Genomic DNA, 22,117 nt, shown 5'->3' on the forward strand with positions numbered 1-22,117 from the left:
AATATCAGACACGGTCAATTCATATAACCCAGTTCCCGGATCATCTCTGCTTCGTCGTCGAAGGACAGGATCATTCGGCTCTTACGTCTACGAAGGAGGTGTGGTTCTAGAAGTTCGATTTTTCGACTGCGCGGTGGATAGGTAATCTGCAATCTGCTGGGCCGGAGAAAGGTCTTCTTGATACGAGGGTTTGCTATGAGACGCAGAGTGGGAAGTTTCGGGATATGGCCCCCGAGGCGTTGAGTTGGAATCGGAAGATACAGTTTTTCTATTTCTTGGACATGGAGTCTATGGAACGCATTGGGAAGGTAAATAAGGGGCATGTGGCGCTGCGGGAGGAGTCTTTAAAGGTATATGGGTCTTGTGGGGATATGGCGGAGACTGGGGAGCTCGCTTTGTCGGTTGGGACTAGTATATTGGGAGCCGGGGGGTGGGAAGTGTGAGTATGTTGAGATGGGACAGGGTTAATGGGTTATGCCCGGGATTTCGAGGGAAAGTGTTAGGTTTGCGGGTAGCTCTGTATATTTTGGATTTATGGGGTTTCTGTGTCTAATAAGACCGTTAAATTCGGTAGCGTTGGTCCGTCGAGTCATAGCAAATGTTGAGGGCGTATCAACAGCCAAATAATTAGATCCACACCTTTGCTTCCTGGTCAGAGACAGGAGAAACATGACGTGTAACTCTTGCAACGATATCCCAGCCATATTGGCCATATGCGACGCAAAGAGTGGATATATTGGCATTATTAGTAATGTAAGGTTAAGAGCTGAGAAGATCGTTGAATAGGGATAATTGAACCGGGATAGGTTCGTTCCAGGAAGATTGTTCCCTTCGCGTGCAAGAAAACTACAGGCGATTAATATTTTCAATAATAATTTCCTTCAGTCATACTAATTATATAGTGTCTGTCAGAATTGATTAGGCACCTGACGCACAGCCATATAAAAGGTTTCCATTGCCTAGAATCTAGAACTCAGTCAGCATCACAAAGGCCCCATCTGCGATGTAAGGATACCTTGACGTTGGTACAGGCAAAACCCGCCTAGTTTTGGCTGAAACGCCATGGAATAGTCTTGGATAGGGCCTCCAAGCCCATTGTATTTCCATGTGGCTGATCGTCAGACCTCAACTCGTATCGGTTGTGGAGAAAATGACATCACGACTTTTTTGCGTAACTGGTATATATACAACTTCAGACCGGATGATCAGCTTACTCTCTGCTGCAGATCTCTCTCGATATCCATAATTTATCTGTTCAGAAGGTGCAAGCACTACTCTGGTTCGAGAAAATGCAGTTTATCACTATCATCCTCTGTTTATTTTGGCTACTCCTTGAAGTTTGTTTTGCTTATCCAACGGCCAGAGCAGATCAAGTACCCCAGAATGAATACGATTTTATCATTTGTGGGGGTATGATAGCCCATACAAGGTCTGTCCAGAATCACTAAATTAACCTATGTTCAGGAGGTACGGCAGGCTTGGTTTTAGCGAACCGGTTATCGGAATCCGGAAAGCAACGCGTGCTGGTTCTTGAAGCAGGACCAGAGCCTTCTGTCGTCGCTGCGTATGAAACGCCGGGTGGGAACCAGTTTCTCAGTGGTATATCATAGGCTCGCTGTTCATATTTGTTTCCATTGCTAATTATTGCGCCCAGGGACCGCAATTGACTGGAACTTTTACACAAGCCCACAGGAGAATCTAGACGGACGGATTCTACCATATCATCGTATGTGAATTTCATTCACTATTGCGATTTTGCCCAAGTGGCCCTTCTGCGTCTCGCAATAATGAAAGGCCTAACTAGGCTCAGGCGGTAGAGCCTTGGGGGGGAGCAGTGTCACGAACGGTCTGTACTATGCGCGTGGAAGTGCCAGTATATACGACCGATGGGAAGCGCTCGGGAATCCCGGTTGGGCTTGGAAGGATGTTTACCCTATGTTCTTGAAGGTATAATCGCGAATGACGCTATGTCTGAAACTTGCCAGCCTGACAAGCTTGGGTAGAGTACTCACTTTAACCCTCCGGCCCCAAACAGCCAATTTGACCAAAGCTTCCAAACATGGGATCCCAGTGTCTATGCTGATGGACCTCTGGAAATCGGATTTCAAGGATTCGTGCCTGAAACAAGCGTGGCCTTTATTCGTGCCTGTGAAGCGGCGAATATACCCATCGTGAATGAACTAAATGCAGGAAACGGCACCGGCATCAAGCAAGGAACTGCTAATTTGGATAGCAGATATAGACGTAGCTCGAGCTATGATGGCTTTTATAAACAGGCTGCATCTCGGCCTAATCTAGATGTTCGCCACTATGCCACTGTTACTAATATTGTGGTGGATGGTGCCACTGCACGAGGAGCAGTATATATTGACCAGAGGACGAGTTTAGTCCATAATATAGTTGCAGCAAAGGAGGTTATTGTCAGCATGGGAGCGTTTCATTCCCCCCAGCTATTGATGCTATCGGTATGTCTCAGTGCTTACGTATTCTTGAACGTTAAGTTTGACTAGAGACTAGGGTATAGGGCCAGCTACAGAGTTGGCAAAGGTCGGCGTTGAACCTGTCGTGGTCAATGAAAACGTTGGACAGCAGTGCGCAAACGCATAGGACTTGTATACGAGGGCTTGATTCTGACTGGATAGTCTAGTCTCAACGATCACTCCGTGTTCAGTATCATGGCTGTTGTTCAGCCACATGGCTCGACATCCCAGATGACCTCAACATTCGCTATGCTAAGCGAAGCGCAGACCCAGTTTTACAGCAATCTCTCTGGCCCCTACACCGCTCCGTCCGGAATCACTAACGGCTTCCAGAAATTAACTGAAAATGAGCTTCAGTCGATTGGCGCCGGTGAAGTGATTGCAGAAGGCTTGCAAAACCAGTCTCATGTTGAGTACCTATACGAGTCGATCTTCTACCCGGGTGGACCAACCCCCTTCTACGCACCGAAGGAGAACGAGTCATATATTTCTTTAACTGCGTCGAGTCTCGTGGCCCTCTCTCGGGGGAATATATCACTGAGATCAAACTCTATGAGCGAGCCTCCAAGCATCAACCCTAATGTTCGTATAAAATGTCCTCTTTATGTAATGACCGACCTAACAAGGCTCGATAGTATTATAGCCATCCGACCGACCGTATCATTGCAGTTCACTCATTTCGATATCTGCGAAAGATTCTAGCTCACCCAGAACTCGCGCAGTTTACCATAGGGCCCAATAACGGTGAAGTCAGCCCTGGTCCTTCAATTAGTGATGACGATGATAAGGCTATTTTTGAGTATATCAAAGCTAATACTATTCCAAATTGGCACGCCTCCGGAACGAATCGAATGCTGCCATTTGAAGCTGGTGGGGTAGTAGATTCGAGATTGAGGGTGTATAACGTCTCCCATCTGAGAGTTGTTGACTGCAGTATTATTCCTCACTTGCCGGATGTGAATATCCAAGGTCCTGTGTTTATGATAGGTGAGAAAGGAGCACAGATGATTCGGGAAGATTATGGGGACTTGTAAGAGACAAGAAATGGATGGATTCGTCAGGCCCTCACAAATGGTATTTGCTGATACCGAACATTCACCTATGGCAGGGAGCGATTTAATTTTAGTAACCTGATTTGACTCTATTGGTTTTTTTGTGTTAAGCGTCCAACGATTATTCACTAGGGTTGGGTCCTTGGCTGGAAAAGCTAGGTACATAGGTAGGCGCACAATATTTCCAAGGTATAGTAGGAGTACTATGGTTATCCACTGGATTTTTTATCTTGTAGACCAAGTATTTTGATCTCTATCTATATCACTGCATCATATACACCTACTTCAAACTCATCATGTGTTCACGACTTGTGCGATCCCATCTACATTCAGCGCTCGGATATATATATCAGAGAGTAACATATACTAGACGCTACGCAATAGACAGGAGATAGGAGGACATAGCAGTTAATCGTCATTAAGAAACGATGGAGAATGTAAAGTAAGGATATGGATATTTCCTAATATGTTGTCTTATGGAACAGTTTGTTGATATCGAATGAAGAGTATTTGGCGATGTAAAATTTTGTTAGGGTCGGATTGCTTTATAAATATTAAACAGTAAAAACTGTTCGTCACCAAGTGGTTGTGTAGTGTAATGGTTAGCACCCAGGATTCTGATTCCTGTAATCCCGGTTCGATCCCGGGCACGACCTCACATTTTCTTTTACTTTTTGTTTTCTCCTTCCCTTCCATCCGAACGACAGCTCATGACTCTCAACCCTTTTTTAACTTTCTTTTCCTTTTTGACTCCCAACCCGAGATTCGGAAAGGGCCGCTCCGGATTATGACCGATTCTGCAAGCAATTTTGGTCTGCTACACTCGTCGGCCTGTCGGCAAACCTCCAGACATAAACCAACCACCATACATGCTCAATAAAAGGGTCTGTAAAATTAGAACAGTGGATCTCTTGTCGATCACAGTCAATGTATTCGGTAAGGCATCAGCGACTACCATTACTGATATATCCTATGTGTCAAATTGTCAATTGCCATCGTGTTCGGCGAAGCTTGGCCGACGGGTGGTAGATGGACATACGCCCAGGTCCGTAGGTTGATGTGCTGGTCTGAATTCTAGCAAACTCAAACTTGGCGAGGTTTAAACCTGCAAGCGATACATACACCTTAGCCGGTATACTTGTTTCTCTCTTATTGTTTATGGTCTACTGCTGTGCTACAGAGAAGGTGCCTGTTCTAGCAATGTCGCCACCACCGTATTTACCAGGTAGATGCTTAATCTGAATTATGGGAAAAAGCTCGACTGATCAGCACATCCGAACCCTGAATACAAGAAAATCTCTGATCAATTCCCTACGGGTGCTGTGCGGGAGGTGGCCGAAGCACTCACTTTCGGCCATCGGCATTCGGCCAAATTGGACGGAGTATCAGGTCTGTGATTCACATAGTGGATTCGTACTCAGCATATGACATGGAAAATTTTCACAACGAAGAATCAGATAGAAGGGCAAGCACTTGGAGATTCTCCTCAAACAAGGGTATGATTGGTAGACGTCTCCTATACCCGTCGTGGAACCTGATGGCGACATATGCGGGCGTTTAATAATAAGAATAATAACCATGTTTTGGCACTAACTTGCCCACGAGGAAAGAAAGAGTTGGAACTACACGGAGTAACTATGGGTCCCATTCAAGGGCCATCATATAAAGCGAGATAGAGTCCGTGGTATTGTCGCTATACTCCCGTATAAACGCCAACATTGTTAGATTATCATAGAAAACTTCATACCGCATACCGAATGGACCAACTCGAACTCACACCATCTAATCCCGCCTGGTGCTACCCAGAAGGTGGACTCCGGGCCAACCTTGTCGTCCTGGGTAGCTTCAGCTCTATCATGGGTGGCTTGGGCTTGATGAATAGTATAGGGATCTATCAGGCATGGATATCCACGCATCAACTATCCCACCTCAGCGAGAGCCAAATTAGCTGGATCTTTGGAATTTACAACTTCCTAGTTTTCTTTTGTGGTATCCAGATTGGCCCAGTCTTCGATGCTAAAGGACCCCGTCTCCTCATGCTCACGGGCTCAATCCTACTTATCCTCACCTTGGTCCTGGTTGGATTCTGTCAAGAATACTGGCACTTCCTCGTGGTACTAGGCTTCATTGGCGGCATTGGAACATCATTCATCTTCATCGTACCTGTTGCGACTATCGGCCACTTCTTCAGCGAGCGCCGCGGCGGAGCAACTGGCCTGGCCATGTCCGGTGGGAGTATCGGCGGTGTGATCTTTCCATTAGTCCTGGAGAACCTGGGTCCACGCATCGGGTTCCCCTGGGCAACTAGAGTCATCGCGCTTATCACACTAATCCTCCTAATCCCAGGATGCATCTTACTCAAGGCCCGCCTCCCCCCGAAGTCTTCAACAGGCACATCCCTGCTCCCCGACCTGACCATCCTCAAGGACCCCGCCCTCGCCCTCACCACCCTCGGCGCCTTCTTTATCGAATGGGGGTTCTTCATCCCTCTCGAATACATCACCTCATACTCCCTGACATACGGTATCTCCAGCCGTCTATCCTACCTGATGGTCGTATTCCTCAACGCAGGTTCCTTTCCAGGTCGCTGGTTACCAGGCATACTGGCGGACCGAATCGGGCGATTTGAAATGTTGACCCTCACGAATATATTTTGTCTCATAGCCGTATTAGGGGTCTGGATGCCGGCGGATGGAAACGTCGTAGCAACGATTATATTTTCCGTGGTTTTTGGAATCGGGTCGGGGAGTAATATCAGCCTGGTTCCGGTTTGTGTGGGTGAGTTATGTCCCACCGAGCAGTATGGGCGGTTTTATACGACTGTCTACACTATTGTCAGTTTAGGGTACGTTTATGCTTATTTTCTCCGCCCGGTTCTTCTTTTCACTCGTTTGGACATGTTGCTGACCATTTTAGGGCCTTGACTGGGGTTCCTATCGCTGGTGAGATTATCCATCGTTGTAATGGTGAATACTGGGGACTTATTGCGTTTGCTGGGTGTGCTTACGCTGCTGGCTTGGTATGCTTTGCTGGTGTTTTGATGCTAAGGAAGTCGAAGGGGAAGGGTTCTGCGTAATGAATCAGTAGAGGCTTGAGGTCAACATTAAAAACATACAAAGTTCAGTCTGAAAGCTACATTAAAAAACGACGATGCATGAGTCTATGTTGAAAATACGTACCGTTTATGGGTGTTTGAATTGTGTACTTTAGAGACTTATCTTTTCCTCCGTAAGAGTGTCCGATCTAGTATCGTGTCTATTGGGATCGTTATTCATAGTTGATAGTGTCTTATTATTTCTGTGAGTTGGAATGCAATGTCCTTGATATCGTTCTTAGATGCTGGATTCCGAACAGCATGCCGCCGCAATAGACAAGTACAATTGTGATAAAAATAGCGTCTGAACGGGCGTGATATAGAATTCATGCTTTAGGACTAGTAACTACGTGGCAGCCGAAGCACCTTCTCACTGACATAGTTCAAGATCATCTCCCGACTCACTGGCGCAATTCGCGGCACCAGACACTCTCGTAAATACCTCTCCACATCATATTCCATTGCATAGCCCATTCCTCCATGGCTCAGAACCGCCCGCTCGCATGCTTTGAAGGCCGCTTCCGCGGCAAGATATTTAGCACTGTTGCATGCCACGCCCACAGAATGGAATGGAATGGAATCATCCGTCTTAGAGGCATCGTACAAGCGAGCAGCGTGATACGTTGCCAGCTTCGCTGCTTCTAGTTGCATATATGCGTCGGCCAAAGGATGGGCAATGCCCTGATTTTGCCCGATCGGTCGTCCAAAAACCACCCGCTCACTCGCGTATTGGGCAGCACGTTCCAAGGCAGCGTATCCAAGACCCAACGCTTCGCCGGCCAAGAGGCATCGTTCCGCATTCATGCCGTGGAGGATGATCTTGAACCCCTCATTTTCTCGGCCAATAAGGGTGTTTGTAGGTACCTGGTAGTTATCGAAGAACACTTCATTGGCATCGACCGCACGGCCCCCCATCTTCTTGATCCTCCGCATGTCCAGCCCCGATTGGTTCCGATCCAAGTCAATACAGAATAATGATAGGCCTTGAGTTGACTTTTGTACTTCCTCGAAAGGCGTTGTCCGGGCTAACAGGATCATCTTGGAGGCAACTTGCGCGCAAGTGATCCAGATCTTCTGGCCGGAGATTGAGTAGATATCCTTTTCGGGGTTTTTGGTGGCAAGAGTCTTCAACTTTAATGTCTCCAAACCTGTGTTGGGTTCTGTTACACCGAAGCAAGTCCGCCATGTGCCGTTAATGATGTTAGGAACGGTTTCCTCTAGTTGTTGCTTGGTACCGAACTTAGCCAGAGGCTGTGTGGCATATACATTTGCATGAATGGCTTGTGCCCCGGCCATTCCGGCACCGGATTGCGTAATAGTCTGCATCATCATTGTTGCTTCAGAAATGCCTACTCAATTGTTAGCATGCCATATTTTATTGGATTCCTTCAGTGGAGGAACTTACCTAATCCAGCACCCCCCAGCTCTTCGGGGAGTGCGATCCCTAGCCATCCATCCTTGGCTAGCGCGGCGTGAAACTCCTTCGGATCGGTTTCATTTTGGTCACATTCTTGCCAGTATGTGTTCGGAAACCTGGCACAAATGGCCGAGATCGCATCCCGAATGGTTAATTGCTCCTCGGTGAATCCTGTCAACTCCATCAACGATTGCCGAGCGGTTGTCGAGAAGTTAGATCGCGAGGTCGTCCATGATGCTATCGGGCTACGTAGCCGAAATTTCCCAATGACTGGGTTTATTCTAGAAGATAGAACTCTCTGGGTGCACAGATGAGACATGACGAATTGATTTAGGAGAAGTTATCATTCCAGATGTTGATTGGGAATTATAAATGCACGGCGAGTGTGGCGCGGACCATATACCCGGCATGAGCGACGGCGCATATAGCCGCCATATAACCGGCGCACCCCACCGGCCTTTCTCTCCGAGGCAGATCACTGTTAAAGTAAGACATCCTCGCCAAGGGCTGATCTCAGTCCTAATTCCTGCTTGTAGACATAATCCCACGAAATAATTATCCATAATGTATCGCAGAATTGGCCCATCGCGACCGCTGTCCGAGGCGTTGTGTCGTCCGACACGAGGCACTCGTAGCGCCTCAACTCACACATCGACGAAAGGTCCTCTCTCCGGCATTACGGTCGTCAGTCTTGAACAGGCTATTGCAGCTCCATTCTGTACGCGGCACCTGGCGGATCTGGGGGCTCGCGTCATTAAAGTCGAGCGGCCTGGCGTCGGGGACTTTGCGCGCAATTACGACACCCGAGTCAATGGCCTCGCATCGCATTTTGTCTGGACTAATCGGTCCAAGGAAAGTCTCGCACTGGACCTCAAAAACACTCGTGATCATGGTATCCTAATGCGGCTTCTCGGCAAAGCGGACGTTCTGGTTCAGAACCTGGCTCCTGGAGCCAGCGCCCGGCTGGGACTATCGCATGTGGACCTTAAAACGAAGCATCCTTCATTAATCGTATGCAACATTTCCGGGTACGGACCGGATGGCCCGTATCGCGATAAGAAGGCTTACGACTTGCTTATCCAAAGTGAGGCCGGCATGCTTTCTGTTACGGGGACCGGGAAAGAGCCCGCCAAAGTAGGCGTCTCCATCGCAGATATCTGCGCCGGGACCTACGCGTACTCTAATATTTTGGCCGCTCTCATTCAACGGGGCAATGACCCAGAAAAGCGTGGATGTAACATCGATATCTCCATGCTGGAGAGTATGATTGAATGGATGGGATTTCCGATGTACTACACCTACCACAACGCACCAGGGCCGACCCCAGCGGGGGCTTCGCACGCTGCCATCTACCCGTATGGCCCCTTTGAAACAGGCGACGGAACGTCAGTCATGCTGGGGATTCAGAATGAACGGGAATGGGTCAAGTTTTGTGAGAAGGTTCTGTCCCTGCCTGACCTGGCAACCGATCAACGATTTGTCAACAACTCTCTCCGATCGAAAAATCGAGATGCGCTCAAGGAGATCATTTGTGAGGTGTTCTCGTCTCTGACATCGGGGCAAGTGATTGCCCTGTTAGATGAGGCCGCTATCGCTAATGCTAGTGTCAACGATATGCAAGGTGTTTGGGAGCATCCTCAACTCAAAGCTCGGGGTCGGTGGACCGAAGTTTCAACTCCTGCTGGCCCCATCCCTGCTTTGTTACCTCCGGGACTGACTCTAGGTGAACCTGGTCAATCCTCGGCGAAGATGGGAGCAGTTCCCGATGTTGGGGAGCATAATACGGCGATTTTGGCCGAGCTGGGGATTGATGACAGGGAAGAGTAAGAGGGGGAAATCCTTCATAGATTAGATTAGATAGAAACGGTCGGCGTGTAGAATTTGTTGCCGACATGGGAATGCCAAGACCTTTAAAGCCGACTTGCCTTATTTACTTCGCTGCTCCTTTACTGGTTTCCTTCCCCTGATGCTCTTATCGAATTAGGGGGCCCACGGCAATTATTTCAAATGAACAGTCGTACTTTAATAAAATAATGTCCTCTGAGGTCGATACGGGACCGCATCCGACAAGGAAGCGCGCGCGACAGGCATGTCTGCACTGCAACCGGCGCCGGATCCGCTGTAATGTCCTGGAGACGCGGCCTTGTCAGAACTGTGTTTCCCTGAATGTCCCTTGTGAAGTAGGGGTCTCCAAACGAGGAAAGTGAGCTTTACCCACTATGCATGATAATCTTAGTACCGAGGAAGTGGCCATGCCAATGTGTCGTTGCAGGTATCCTCGCAAGAAGGCTTTACGGCAATCGGCAACTTCAACACACCAAGAAGATTCCACCATTGCAGACTCCATTATTTCCGCAGATCATAGTTCTTTCCAGCCGGATGATAGCTCCAGCGTGCATATTGATGCATCGACTTCTCCCGATCAACGCTTTCATCTGGGGCATCGCAGCAACGCTGCCAACCACCCTGGGATTAGCTTTGGGCCCCCTTGGATATCTCCTGGCGATACGGCAAGCATTTCCCAACAGACTGTATTCCTAGGAGAGTCAAGTCCCTTGACATGCGTAATTGATGAGGGACGGCGATCTCCTGAGAAAGGGCCATCCAATGTCATGCGAAAAACTCGGCTTCACTACCCCATCCCGGAACGGCTAGATGCCAATAGTACACGCGACGACGCTCTTCGCGTGCACAAGACCAAGATAGGAGAGCAACTGAATGCCGACGGTGCATTCTCATATCCTCCGAAAGAGACTTGCGAGATACTACTGAGCGCGTACTTCACTTGGTTTCATCCATGCTTCCCCATCCTCGACCGCTCAGCGGTCAATCAGTCCTACACTAGAGGCGATATTTCTCGTCTTCTACTGCAATCTATGCTCTTCATCGGTGTTAGTCTCTGCACTGATGAGGACTTTGCACGAACAGAATTCTCGGTCCGATATCAAGCTAAGTTTCACTTCTATAGCAAGGCAAAGGCTATCTATGATGCCGATTGGGAATCCAACAAAACAACTAAGTTGCAATCATTGTTTCTGCTGAGCTCTTGGCGGGGAGGGCCATCTGAAGAGCGTGATACGCGGTTCTGGTTGGGAGTTGCGATCAGTTTGGCGCAAAAGCGTGGCATGCATATGATGTTCGTATTGAGCTTCACAATTAAAACGAAGCGGTTACTGACGCACCTAGGTCCAAATTATCTTTCCAATCGACACGCGAGGAGAAATTATGGAAGCGAATATGGTGGGCTCTCTATGTGAGTATTGGCTATAAGATGGCCATCTACTACTCTAACATAAAAGAAGGTGCGTGACCAACAGAGTGCAGCGGCTTTAGGGCTCCCACCTCGGATACGGGACGAGGACTGCGATGTTGCAATGCTTGTCCCGAGCGATATCCGCGAAGAGGAAACAGTAGATGATGTACGTGTATTTGGGGTACAGAAAGACGAAGATGTAGTCTATCCGACTGAGATGGTGAAGTTGGCTAGGATACGTATGGTCTGCCCACTCGCTTTGAGGAATTAGTGCTAAGGCGAACAGTGCGGAGTATTGTGTCAACACAATATCTTCATATACAATCCGATACTACTGAGACCGCACGTACAGGACTACATCAAAAATTATGTGAGTGGGAATCGAAGTTGCCTACAAGCCTCAAACTAGAAAGCGCAGCTTCTGCGGGAGCTATATTTCTTACTGGACTTTTGCATATGACATACAAGTATGTCACTTACCTTGAGGCTGTCTCTCTTGACTCGCGGTTACTAACTTTCTAGTAACCTTTATATTCTCCTATATCGGTCCTCGTTTCTGAATCCTTCCAATTCGTCCGTAGATAAAGTGGGCCGGGTTGCCCTGGATGCCGCCACTAGAAGCACTAGGATTGTCGAAGACATGTTGTCTCACAGTCTTGTTCAACACGGGCCTACTCATCTGTATGTTCCTTATACCTCTTCTCCCGTTTACCTCTAACCTTTTAAGAATAACGCATACATTTTCAACCCTGTGTATCCATACTATTCACTGTCGCCGAACATCTGGTACTGCCAGGAAGCTCGCGGAGCACCGTGCAAAGCTCTGCCTTCTTGGGCTCCAGGAGCTACAGAAAACCTGGGATTTGGAGAACTGGGTGCTGGATCTCTTCTTTCGATGCTTGGATGATGGCACCGCCCGCACTCTCCGTCTGACAGATATTGTCACACCACCAGGGCAGCCGATGAGCCAGACTGAGAGTGTGAACAAGAATATTGATACAAACTATACCCGAGATCTGCCTACACCAGTCGAAACGATGGACCCCATACACAACGACCCAACACTAGCGCCCAGCCTGCAAACCTCTCCAAACATGGAACACGGAGATATTGCTGCGCCTGGCGACTGGTACGGATTATTCAATTTCACAGATGATTTTACAGACGTTTTAGGGGCCTCTTATCACGATCCACGGAATTTGCAGAATCTGCAATTCTTGTATCGATTCTTATAACTCATGCCTTCTAACCGACGCAGCGATGAAATCTATTCTATCAAGAGACAAAGGATCGTCAGGTTGCAGTAGCATATCACTTACGGAATGATTCGGGCCTTCCTATACCGGTCGAACATAGTATACACCCCCCCCCCCCCCCCCCCCGGCACATTTCTTTCTTCTTCGGCATTCCTCCACGCCTGGTGCGTTTTAGTGAGGTCCAATTGTCTATCAAAATTGAAGTTGGAAACGATAAAGTGAGAGACATAGGGAATACTCTGGTCATCGCCCAACATATATCGCGTCTGTAGGCCATACTCCCTATCGCGACCTATTGGTCCTGATGTTCACGCAAAAAAGTCGTTGGTTCCGGGCCTGGCCCGTTCGCTGGCACTACTCCCTTCAGACCGGAGTACTCACATATGATGGGCCGCTTAACGGACCGGCTTGTCAACTGAGAATTATCCGCTACATTGAAGATCCACCCCCTGTCTGGTTTCTCGATGAAAACCGGCATAGGCGGCGAATCGAGCGATGATGTCTTGGCTGCTGTCATTGCTCTGAATTGGCCAGCTTTTTGTTCCCGGGTACATCACTTCCGCGCCCTTGCCGTGAATTCTGCGATACAAACTGATATAAGGCGACCCATTGGGCCAGGTTGTGCGTGCTGTTGTTTGGAGCGAATCCGATGATAATGTCTGGTCTCACGTTGCGGTAAGTCCAGGGTTTACCATCGGATAGCGTTTTGAGTAGCTCGTGCTGATGGGTGTAGAATAATTGCGAACGGTGTGGCTCTGGGATATCAGGATCTCCATGAGTGGACGGATATTTTTGAAAGGGAATTTATCGAGAAGATGCACTTAGTACATCAACACCGTCTGTATTGGACGCTTGTGGATGCCGGGAAAGAGAATGTGCATTTCGTGGGGTAGACAAACGCCATGAACCTCGCAGGAAATTGGGCAATTCAGGATATTTGGCTCCGATCTCCACTCGAAACTTAGTTTCTTGTAGAAGCTCTAACGTATAGGGCGAAGTTCAGTGCATCTCAGCTTATTGTGGGGACGGCGTGCAGTTCTCAGCCACAAGAGACTAGATCTTCAAGGATTGCGAAGAATAATATCCACATTATTTATAGGACTGTTTATCGACATGTAGATGACTCTACTGAGGGATGTGTAGACTAAAGTGTGAGTAGTTCTATCAGAATGAAATACCACTAAACACACTAATTCTACATCATCTTTTTGACCCCCTTGTTCCAAGGAGGCACTCTGGACTGCACCCTACATGGCTGAAGCCACTGAAGACAGCTCTTTGTTTTGTTCTTGCACTCGGTGTGTGACGGGAATGAGTGTGTAATGTTGTCGAATTAACGAGAGGATACACTAAATATCAAGGCCGGTAACCTCTAGTCCTTCCCGCCAGAAGAGGATACTCTGACAGCATCATGGTGAGTAATTGGAAACATTCGTTGAGATAAGCTTTCTCACGACCTGTTCGTACCAAGAAGCCCAGGACTTAGTTAAGACTATGAGAAATACTTAAACTCGCCACGGGTTTACCATCGTGATGGTGATAAGCCCTAAGGGCGATCGTTTATGTCGAACACCCGTCAGGTGCCCACAAGAGAATCTATTGCCACTCATGCTCAGCGGAAAACGGAGTCACATCGGATTTCCGATGAGAAATGAGCTTACCTGCGCGAACCGACCAACGGATATTAAAGGATTAGCATTGCATGAGACCCACCGGTCTGTGCACCATGGCCCCCCATACCTAGTCTACACAGTACCGGATATCAACGGCAATGAGCTATCAAATCGGTGTACCCCAGATATGCAGTGCTCCGGTCTACGAATCGGATTTCAGATTGATCAAGCCAAGAGCATATCCTTGCGATGCTGATCTCGTCGCCGCCCCATGCCATGCATGCAGCATGGCTTCCTTATGACTTCGACCTCCGTGCGACTAGTACAGTACCCCAACATCTTGCGGTGGGGATTTGCCGGGGACGCCATCCACAGCGAAACATTGTGATACAGTGAGGAGGTCCTTGGAGTACCGAGTTAACTCCGATTGTACGTGGCGCAATACTATGTCACCCCATATATGAGGTTTGCGCTGGGCTCGGGTTGGCTCCGTGAAAGGATCACCCGCCCATTCCTTCACCGACAGCTATGCAGCGGCTGCAGACATGTTGCCACTTGATTTGTGAGTATGAGCCCATCCGACAGGCGGGTTGCGACATGCACAGTCTCATCTGACGTCTGAGTTGGCAATGCATCCGGGTTGCATTGCGAAGAGGGGTGTGTAGGAAGTGTTCACCGGCCCGATAAAACAGTTGCGATTATTTGCGGCCGAACATGGGAAACTAGTGCAGAATAGAGCATTCTAGAACGCGTGGGCTCCATATATAGTGACATAATAAAAAATATCTACGGGAATAAGGACTATTCCCGACGCCGGGAATGGAGTGGATCCTTTCAGATTCCTGTTGACTCTGTTGAGGTCACTATCAAATTGTTAGGGTTTGACTCATTCCCGACCGTGCGATCCTTTTCACCCTTATAAATGTCTCCCCCAATCATTCTTGATTTACCTGGTTAATAGGAATTGACTTTAAAAAGCTTCTTTTGTGGTTCTAGAAATGCCTGCCTCCTGTCCAGAGACTGAGGTCTTTCCTCAGTATAGCTTTACCGACGACTACAGTGAAGGAGCCCATCCGCAGTTACTCCAAGCCCTTTTGCGCACCAATGCCACACAGCAAGTTTCATACGGATACGATGAATACAGCAATGAAGCTCGGCAGCTAATCCAGGATCGACTGCAAGCTACCGAGGATGAGGTGGCCATCCATTTTGTGCCCAGCGGGACGTCTGCCAACCTCATTTGTATTGCAAGCTGTCTACGACCCTACGAGGCTGTATTAACAGTGGACTCGGGCCACATCGTCAGCAAAGAGGCCGGAGCCATCGAAGCAACCGGACACAAGACAATCGTCGTCCCGGGAGTAAGAGGCAAAATGACACCCGAAAATCTGGACCGAGCGGTCCGCCAGAACCAATTCTTCCCCCACAGCGCTAAACCGCGCTTGGTGTATATCTCCAACGCCACCGAACTCGGAACGGTGTATACCAAACGCGAGCTGCAAGAATTGTCCGCCATGTGCAAGCGATGGAAGTTACTCCTTCTCATGGATGGGGCACGCATCGGTGTCGCCCTCAGCGCCCTGTCCAATGATGTAACGCTGCGCGACCTGGTTGACCTAACGGATATCTTCTGGATTGGCGGTACCAAGATGGGTGCCTTACTCGGAGAGGCGATCGTGGTACGGAGGCATCTTGCCGAGGACTTCATTTTCCACTTGAAGCAGCATGGAGCCTTGCTGGCCAAGACTCGTATCATGGGCGTGCAGTTTGCGGAGCTGTTCCGGGAAAACCTCTTCTTTGATCTTGCGACACATGCCAACGCCATGGCGCTGCGGATCTCGGCGAACCTTGAGGAATTGGGATTTCTGTTGGCGGCGCCCACGGAAACGAATCAGGTCTTTGTTACATTGCCCATGGGGTTGGTTCGACGGCTGGAGGAACGGTTCCGATTCTACACTTGGGATCCGTTGGACGGGGAGCAGGCGATTGTCAGGCTTGTTACGTCCTGGGCGACGGATTCTTTGGAGGTCGATAAGTTTAATGCGTGGGTTCAGCAATGGACGGCTGTTTGATGATGTGGCATTTTCATGAGCGATGTTTGGTTTGCGTCTTGTTTCCCGCGGCATTTGTCTTTTTGAATTGCATAATGAGCGTTATAGACTAGTACAACTAATATTTCATGGATTGAAGACGTGTTTTTGGACTTGTTTGCATGATTGTGGTGCATGTTTAAATATCGTAGCTCTAACCTGCCGTTTGCAAAGATCATGCCCCAACTGGGCAATCCCTAAGTACAACACCATGCAACAGGCTTTCTACTTATTTTCTATGATCGCAAGCGATGGTCTACTGAGCACATGGAAAACCTAAATGAAGTTCATATTTAGGGTTACAAATACTGTGGAAAACTATTCTAGGTCCTATAAAACCCGCAATCAGCCCGACCATATCCATTACCGCACTAAATTAACCAATAATCGGGCATTTTTAGAAAAACTCTTCAATACTCCCGGAAGGTTTCTAGAAATCTATCAGGCAAATTCCTTGCCCAGTTTCTCCAGATACTGCTTGGCAGTATCCAACATAGCATCCTCAAACGAACGAAACTTCAACCCCAACGTCTTCTCCGTCTCACTAGAATCATAGGAGAAAGGCAACGTGCCCAGACTACCACGCTTAAAAACCCCCTCAGCAACCGCCTTGGGAAACGCCTTCTCAATATAATCAAAAAGACCCGTATAATCAACATTAACGCAGGCCCCGAAGTTCCCGGGCGTCTCGGGCGTAGGCTCAAGACCCAGTACCTTTATATAAACCTCCGCCAGGTCATCGATATGGACGTACCCACCGTGCAGCGGGAAACTGATATCTTTTCCCGTGATACTGGCCATGAGGTATTGGTTGGAGCTATTCTCATTGAGAACCGCGTCTGCCGTGAGTGCCAGCTCGTTACGCCCAAAGACATAGCCGGGCATGATACGCGCGACTGTGAAATGGGGTTTGTTCTTCTCGACAAAGGCGTCGGTTTCGTTCGCTTCATAGATTTTGGAGAGGGCATATGCCTCGAAGAGGTTGGAGAAGCTTGTTGGGGCGGGGCCAGGTAAATGGATTCGTGATGCGGCGGTGATAGTTGTCAAGGGGTCTGGGATGGGTGGCATGTTTCCTACGATTGAGGAGGTGATGATGATTCGTTTGATGGTGGGCACTTTTAGTGCGGAGGTGAGGAGGTTCGATGTCCCCTTGACGGTGGGATGCCATACTTGCTCAAGAGGATGGAAGCCTGGTACCGCGACAGGACTTCCAACATGGATGACGTACGTGACGCCTTGTAGGGCGGCATTGAATGCGTTGTCGACTGTCGTATCGGTTAGAATGATGGATGAAAGTCGGTCGCCTGGAGCCAGGGCCTGGATAGCTGGGTTGGATAGGATTTTTTGGGCCTTTTCCTCTGAGCGAGCTGTGAAGCGGATACTATAGTCGCTTTTGAGAGCTTCCAAGAGCACTCGGAAGCCAACAAGCCCGGTAGCACCGGTGAGGAGCACAAGAGGAGCCATTGATTGTAGGTGGGTAATGCAGAACAGTGAAGAATATGCAGTAGTGTAGATGCGATTCAGACTCGTCAGGAGGGGAATTATGGGTGAATGATGGGCGACTATTTATATATAGTAAATTGATTCATAGAGGGCCATGGATGGGAAAATCCACTCTAGACCAGTTCAGCTTGTCTCCTGATTGGTTGGCTCGTCAACCATACTCTGTAAATAGAATGGGCGCTTATGATGGAATACGAGTTTGTAGGTCCGGACCTGCATATCACTAACCATACTATAGCTGTCGTGCTCAGGGTTTGAGAAACACCGTGACTGGTGTGGCCGTGCTTGGTTGTGGCTTGAGATCCATGAAGATAACTGGGTTAAATACTTGTTCCCCAATGTCATCGTGACAATTCTCGCCCCCACTTCCTGATTACAAACCCTCTTTCATCTAATATCAAATCATCCTCCATTGCCCTGGTTTCTCGATGTACCGGATAGAGTAATCCATGAACACCAGGAGAATTTTGAGCAAAGACGTCGGAAGGAGTCGCCTCGAACGTGGGTCTGATTCTGCATCCATGGAGCCTCAACCCAAGCGCCGAAAAGTGCGGAAAGGTACTCACAGTTGTTGGGAATGCAAGCGAAGGAAAGCAAAATGCATCTTTCCGTCGCCCACAGAGTCAACTTGCGTGGGTTGTCAAAGTCGGGGGACAAGCTGCGTCAGCCAGGAGTTGGAGTATACGGCTCCTCCAGCAACGAACCCTATGGCTAGAGTAGAAGCTCTGATAGAGCGACTGGTTAGAAAAGCTGATGATCGATCGGATGAGGCACCAACCAAATATGGCATCCACACGCCTGGTGAACCTCCAGGGTTTACATCCCAACAAAATGTGACGCCTAGAGATGCTCGATTAAGTGAAGTAATGCCTGTGTCATCGTCGGCACTGCGAGAGTTAGGTATCTCGATACCCGATCGGACTATCAGCCCTAGTAATAAGAGGTACGCCGAGCTTTCGAAAGCTTTGCTCGCTGCTTTCCCTGCCATGCACGACGCACGTATCCTTCTAGATGCTACCCAAAATGCTACCCTATGTTTGTATCAAATTTTGACGAAGTCGGAAAGAGAGTTGGAGGAAGAAGGGGTCGATACATGTTGGAGCTTTGAGGAACTGCCGAACCCCGACGTGCATCCAGTCCTGATAGCTAGGCAGATGCTTATTTTTGCCTCATTATTACAGCAGCTCGACTTTAAGCAATTCAAGGACTGCGGTCTGTCGGAGGCACCTGACACCATCATGCAAAGACTTGCAGACACCGCAATCCGTCTAGTTACCGCCAATGAGGAGTTCACTGGCACAGCGGAGAGTTTGGAATGCATCGTCTTGGAGGGTATGTTCCATGGCAGTTGTGGCAACCTACGTAGAGCATGGCTTGCATTCCGAAGGGCGGTTACTGCCGGCCAGCTGATGGGAATCCATCGCTCGGGTAGTCTTATGTACACGATTGACCCGACTAGTACATTAAACCCGCAGGTATTGTGGTTCCAGATCGTATGTATGGACCGCGCCCTGTCAATGTTGTTAGGACTTCCCCAAGGCACCAATGACAGAAAGATGGGTTGCGATGCTGCAATGGCGAGCGATACACCGATCGGCAGACTTGAACGTACCCATGCCGTGATTGCATCGCACATCTTAGAGAGCCGCGACGATGGCGCTCTTGGTCTAGACTACAAGACTACGCGAGAATTTGACGAAGAGCTGCTAAGGGTAGCGAACAATGTACCGGGTAAATTTTGGCTACCACCCACTTTCCTCGGATTCGAGGCAGACATTCGATATGAGTTCATGGAGACCATGCGGGTTGTCAATCAACTTGCGCACTATGATCTCATTTCCCAGCTTCACCTACCGTACATGCTTAGCTTCGCCACTGTGGGTGAAGACCAGTATCAATACTCTAGAATGGCATGCGTCAATGCCAGTCGCGAGATTCTGACTCGCTTTCTTGCATACTCTAACTTCAAGCTGTTAACGTATTGTTGCCGACGGATTGATGTGTTTACACTTACTGCTTGTATGACACTCTTGCTTTGCCATCTGGTCAGCCATCGACCAGTAGGGGATAATCCCTTGACCCATCAACGACATAGCGATCGTGCTATGACAGAACAAGCACTTGAGAATATTCGCCAGCTAAGACGGGTAGACGAAGCTGCTATCGTCAAGAACGGTTTGAATATACTTCGCTGTCTCCTTAGAGTTGAAGCGGAAGCAGCAGAGGGTCGGAACTTCAGAGCCCAGTTGGTGCAGAGACATACAAGGTTGAAGGAAGACCCCAACACCCTGCTAATGAGTATACCATCTATCGGGGTTATTATGGTCACCCGCAGTGATAAGGCTTCCCAAAACACTAATTTTCAATTTGATCAGCGTGAGTTAGCAAGGAATGAACAGATCAGCAATGCAGGCTCTGCGGAATTATTTAATCGTATTCTCAGCGAGCAAGAACCATCAGCAGTTCTTCAGACGTCAGGAATTGGACAGTTTCACGGCATAGTGGATAATATAACAACTCCGTATATGCATCCCAGTGCAACAGCAAGCATTGAGGATTGGGCTTTCCAGGGGGTGGACATGTCATTTCTTGACAGCATAATACACACATCAGATAGCTCCCAGGAGTGGCTGGCCACTGGATTATGAAAAATGGCATGGCACGCGCAATACTTGACATATCTCATTTCATATTCGTACTACATATATGACGACAAGAAAGCGTATGCCAAAAGATTTGAATCAGTGACTTTCGATCAAAGTAAAGGAGAGACAATCCGTATTTAAGACAACTCACCCCGTGTTGATAAATTCACTGTCTCAATCCCTTGAATCCCTTCCATCGGCATGTTTCCCTGCCGTCGGCGGTCGAACTGCCTTCGGTTATAGTAATACCTGCAAGGTAGCTGCGATATCGTAGAGTACGTACTCACCATGCACAGGATGCGGCAAGTCGAATGGACTTCAGAAGGAAATTGCATCCTTCGAGTCGGTATATAGTAAAAGTCCTAACGTCCTCTGCTTTATCATGTAGTGGCGTACTGCCTACCGCGCCTACTTTTCTTTCCGAGTTTTATAGTATGCTATTGTCGGAGAGCTCATTCACAGCCAGTGATACTATATCTACTGCCATTATACCTACAAGCTGGTTGCGCGCCGTATAGTGATTCAATACATAAACTCCTGTCTGACCAGCTTCTCGCTGAGCTTCCACAATCTCTCAACACTGTCCGCATCCGACGCATGTTCCTCTGGCTCTATGATCTGGCTGTTCCGTAGGTAGGCCGGTGCCTTGTTAGGAATATCCGGGTCCAGAGCAGCGATAAGTGGCGTGGCAGCGATTTGAGTATACGTCTTGAAGCGGGGCTCCTCGAACTCAAAGTCTTTGCCCATATTCCTTCGGACCACTGGAAAGATACCAGCGTAATCATCCGCAGTTAAATGGCTTCCCAGCTTCGTATCGCCGTTATAGCCAGGATGTGCGGCCACAGCCACAACGCCACGCTCCTTCAACCTCTTGGTCAAGCCATAAGCGAAGAGAATATTGGCCGTCTTAGCCTGACCGTATCCGGTCCAATGGTCATACTCCTTGCCGTCAGAGTAGTTCCAGTCGTCGAAGCGAAAACGGCTAATGAGGTAGCCTGAGCTTGTTAGGTTGACGACGCGAGCCCCTCCAGGTTGGGATCCGGCGGACAACAGAGCTGGAGCCAGTAGGTTTGTCAGAAGGAAATGGCCGGCGTGGTTGGCAGACAGCTGGAGCTCGATCCCCTGTTTATCCACTGTATAGTCTTTTATGGCCATAATTCCGGCACTATTGATCAAGACATCGATCTTGGGAGCTGCGGCCAATATCTCTTGTGCAGCTCTCCGGACAGAGTCGTGATCGGTCAGGTCGACCTGGACAAAGGTTGTCTTAACGGAGCTGTCAATCTCTTTGATGTCCACGAGCACAGGCTCAACCTTTGCCGCTGTCCGTGATGCAATGAGAATATGGGCCGGTGCCGCCTTTGCTAGAGAGGTCGCCATTTGGCTTCCAATGCTTGGCTTACCCGCGCCCGTAATCACGTAGGTACGGCCCTTGATTTGGGATGCAAATGCCTCGATGACCTGCTCATTGGTCGCGGTTCCGTCGAAGACTGGCGTGGTAGAATCCATGGTGACGCCTGGATCTCAATTTGATATTCCGGTGCAGAGTCTAGAAACTGGTAATATGTTGGATGAAAGTGATCACAGGATTTCCGGTTTATTGTTATATAGGATACAGAATTGGGTCTCACAGATCGCTGACCACAAGACCGATCCAATCATCCAAGGATATATCATTCTAACTCCGGACACGGCGGTCGAACGAAACCCAGGT

At 48.7% G+C, this 22,117-nt stretch overlaps 10 protein-coding genes and 1 non-coding gene across 11 annotated transcripts; 7 read left to right on the forward strand and 4 right to left on the reverse strand.

Moving 5' to 3' along the window:
- Positions 1-1,289: 1,289 nt before the first annotated feature.
- On the forward strand, positions 1,290-3,514 carry BDW43DRAFT_310513 (GMC family oxidoreductase; the record flags this gene model as incomplete). Its single annotated transcript, XM_032046953.1, has 8 exons — positions 1,290-1,410; positions 1,465-1,599; positions 1,655-1,726; positions 1,811-1,947; positions 2,004-2,465; positions 2,518-2,591; positions 2,648-3,062; positions 3,116-3,514. 8 exons carry the CDS (start codon positions 1,290-1,292, stop codon positions 3,512-3,514), a joined length of 1,815 nt encoding a protein of 604 aa, XP_031900993.1.
- Positions 3,515-4,116: 602 nt separating this feature from the next.
- Positions 4,117-4,188, forward strand: BDW43DRAFT_t100. The gene has a single exon. It is a non-coding gene; the product is annotated as a tRNA-Gln (tRNA).
- Positions 4,189-5,233: 1,045 nt separating this feature from the next.
- BDW43DRAFT_318981 (major facilitator superfamily domain-containing protein) lies at positions 5,234-6,608 on the forward strand (the record flags this gene model as incomplete). Its single annotated transcript, XM_032048803.1, has 2 exons — positions 5,234-6,377; positions 6,449-6,608. The coding sequence occupies exons 1-2, from the start codon at positions 5,290-5,292 to the stop codon at positions 6,606-6,608; spliced, it is 1,248 nt and encodes a 415-aa protein (XP_031900994.1). The 5' UTR covers positions 5,234-5,289.
- Positions 6,609-6,747: 139 nt separating this feature from the next.
- Positions 6,748-8,433, reverse strand: BDW43DRAFT_64475 (acyl-CoA dehydrogenase family protein). The gene is made up of 2 exons (XM_032050332.1): positions 8,032-8,433; positions 6,748-7,975 (listed from the first exon to the last, which is right to left on the reverse strand). Exons 1-2 carry the CDS (start codon positions 8,360-8,362, stop codon positions 6,966-6,968), a joined length of 1,341 nt encoding a protein of 446 aa, XP_031900995.1. The 5' UTR covers positions 8,363-8,433; the 3' UTR covers positions 6,748-6,965.
- A 174-nt stretch (positions 8,434-8,607) lies between these two features.
- Positions 8,608-9,870, forward strand: BDW43DRAFT_310516 (CaiB/BaiF CoA transferase family protein; the record flags this gene model as incomplete). Its single annotated transcript, XM_032046954.1, has 1 exon — positions 8,608-9,870. The coding sequence occupies one exon, from the start codon at positions 8,608-8,610 to the stop codon at positions 9,868-9,870; it is 1,263 nt and encodes a 420-aa protein (XP_031900996.1).
- Positions 9,871-9,987: 117 nt separating this feature from the next.
- BDW43DRAFT_64479 (Zn(II)2Cys6 transcription factor) lies at positions 9,988-12,683 on the forward strand. The gene is made up of 7 exons (XM_032050333.1): positions 9,988-10,246; positions 10,316-11,179; positions 11,230-11,296; positions 11,346-11,535; positions 11,583-11,763; positions 11,819-11,977; positions 12,024-12,683. Exons 1-7 carry the CDS (start codon positions 10,077-10,079, stop codon positions 12,529-12,531), a joined length of 2,139 nt encoding a protein of 712 aa, XP_031900997.1. The 5' UTR covers positions 9,988-10,076; the 3' UTR covers positions 12,532-12,683.
- Positions 12,667-13,738, reverse strand: BDW43DRAFT_274465 (uncharacterized protein). Its single transcript, XM_032041730.1, has 2 exons — positions 13,286-13,738; positions 12,667-13,227 (listed from the first exon to the last, which is right to left on the reverse strand). The coding sequence occupies exon 2, from the start codon at positions 13,067-13,069 to the stop codon at positions 12,845-12,847; it is 225 nt and encodes a 74-aa protein (XP_031900998.1). The 5' UTR covers positions 13,070-13,227; positions 13,286-13,738; the 3' UTR covers positions 12,667-12,844.
- A 1,425-nt stretch (positions 13,739-15,163) lies between these two features.
- Positions 15,164-16,237, forward strand: BDW43DRAFT_310518 (threonine aldolase family protein; the record flags this gene model as incomplete). The annotated part of the gene is made up of 1 exon (XM_032046955.1): positions 15,164-16,237. The coding sequence occupies one exon, from the start codon at positions 15,164-15,166 to the stop codon at positions 16,235-16,237; it is 1,074 nt and encodes a 357-aa protein (XP_031900999.1).
- Positions 16,238-16,696: 459 nt separating this feature from the next.
- Positions 16,697-17,751, reverse strand: BDW43DRAFT_318994 (uncharacterized protein; the record flags this gene model as incomplete). Its single annotated transcript, XM_032048804.1, has 1 exon — positions 16,697-17,751. The coding sequence occupies exon 1, from the start codon at positions 17,717-17,719 to the stop codon at positions 16,697-16,699; it is 1,023 nt and encodes a 340-aa protein (XP_031901000.1). The 5' UTR covers positions 17,720-17,751.
- A 714-nt stretch (positions 17,752-18,465) lies between these two features.
- Positions 18,466-20,406, forward strand: BDW43DRAFT_310520 (fungal specific transcription factor domain-containing protein; the record flags this gene model as incomplete). The annotated part of the gene is made up of 1 exon (XM_032046956.1): positions 18,466-20,406. The coding sequence occupies one exon, from the start codon at positions 18,466-18,468 to the stop codon at positions 20,404-20,406; it is 1,941 nt and encodes a 646-aa protein (XP_031901001.1).
- A 519-nt stretch (positions 20,407-20,925) lies between these two features.
- On the reverse strand, positions 20,926-21,912 carry BDW43DRAFT_318996 (NAD(P)-binding protein; the record flags this gene model as incomplete). Its single annotated transcript, XM_032048805.1, has 1 exon — positions 20,926-21,912. The coding sequence occupies one exon, from the start codon at positions 21,910-21,912 to the stop codon at positions 20,926-20,928; it is 987 nt and encodes a 328-aa protein (XP_031901002.1).
- Positions 21,913-22,117: the final 205 nt, after the last annotated feature.

This window comes from Aspergillus alliaceus (assembly GCF_009176365.1).
Source record: "Aspergillus alliaceus strain CBS 536.65 unplaced genomic scaffold BDW43scaffold_18, whole genome shotgun sequence".
NCBI classification, from domain to species: domain Eukaryota; kingdom Fungi; phylum Ascomycota; class Eurotiomycetes; order Eurotiales; family Aspergillaceae; genus Aspergillus; species Aspergillus alliaceus.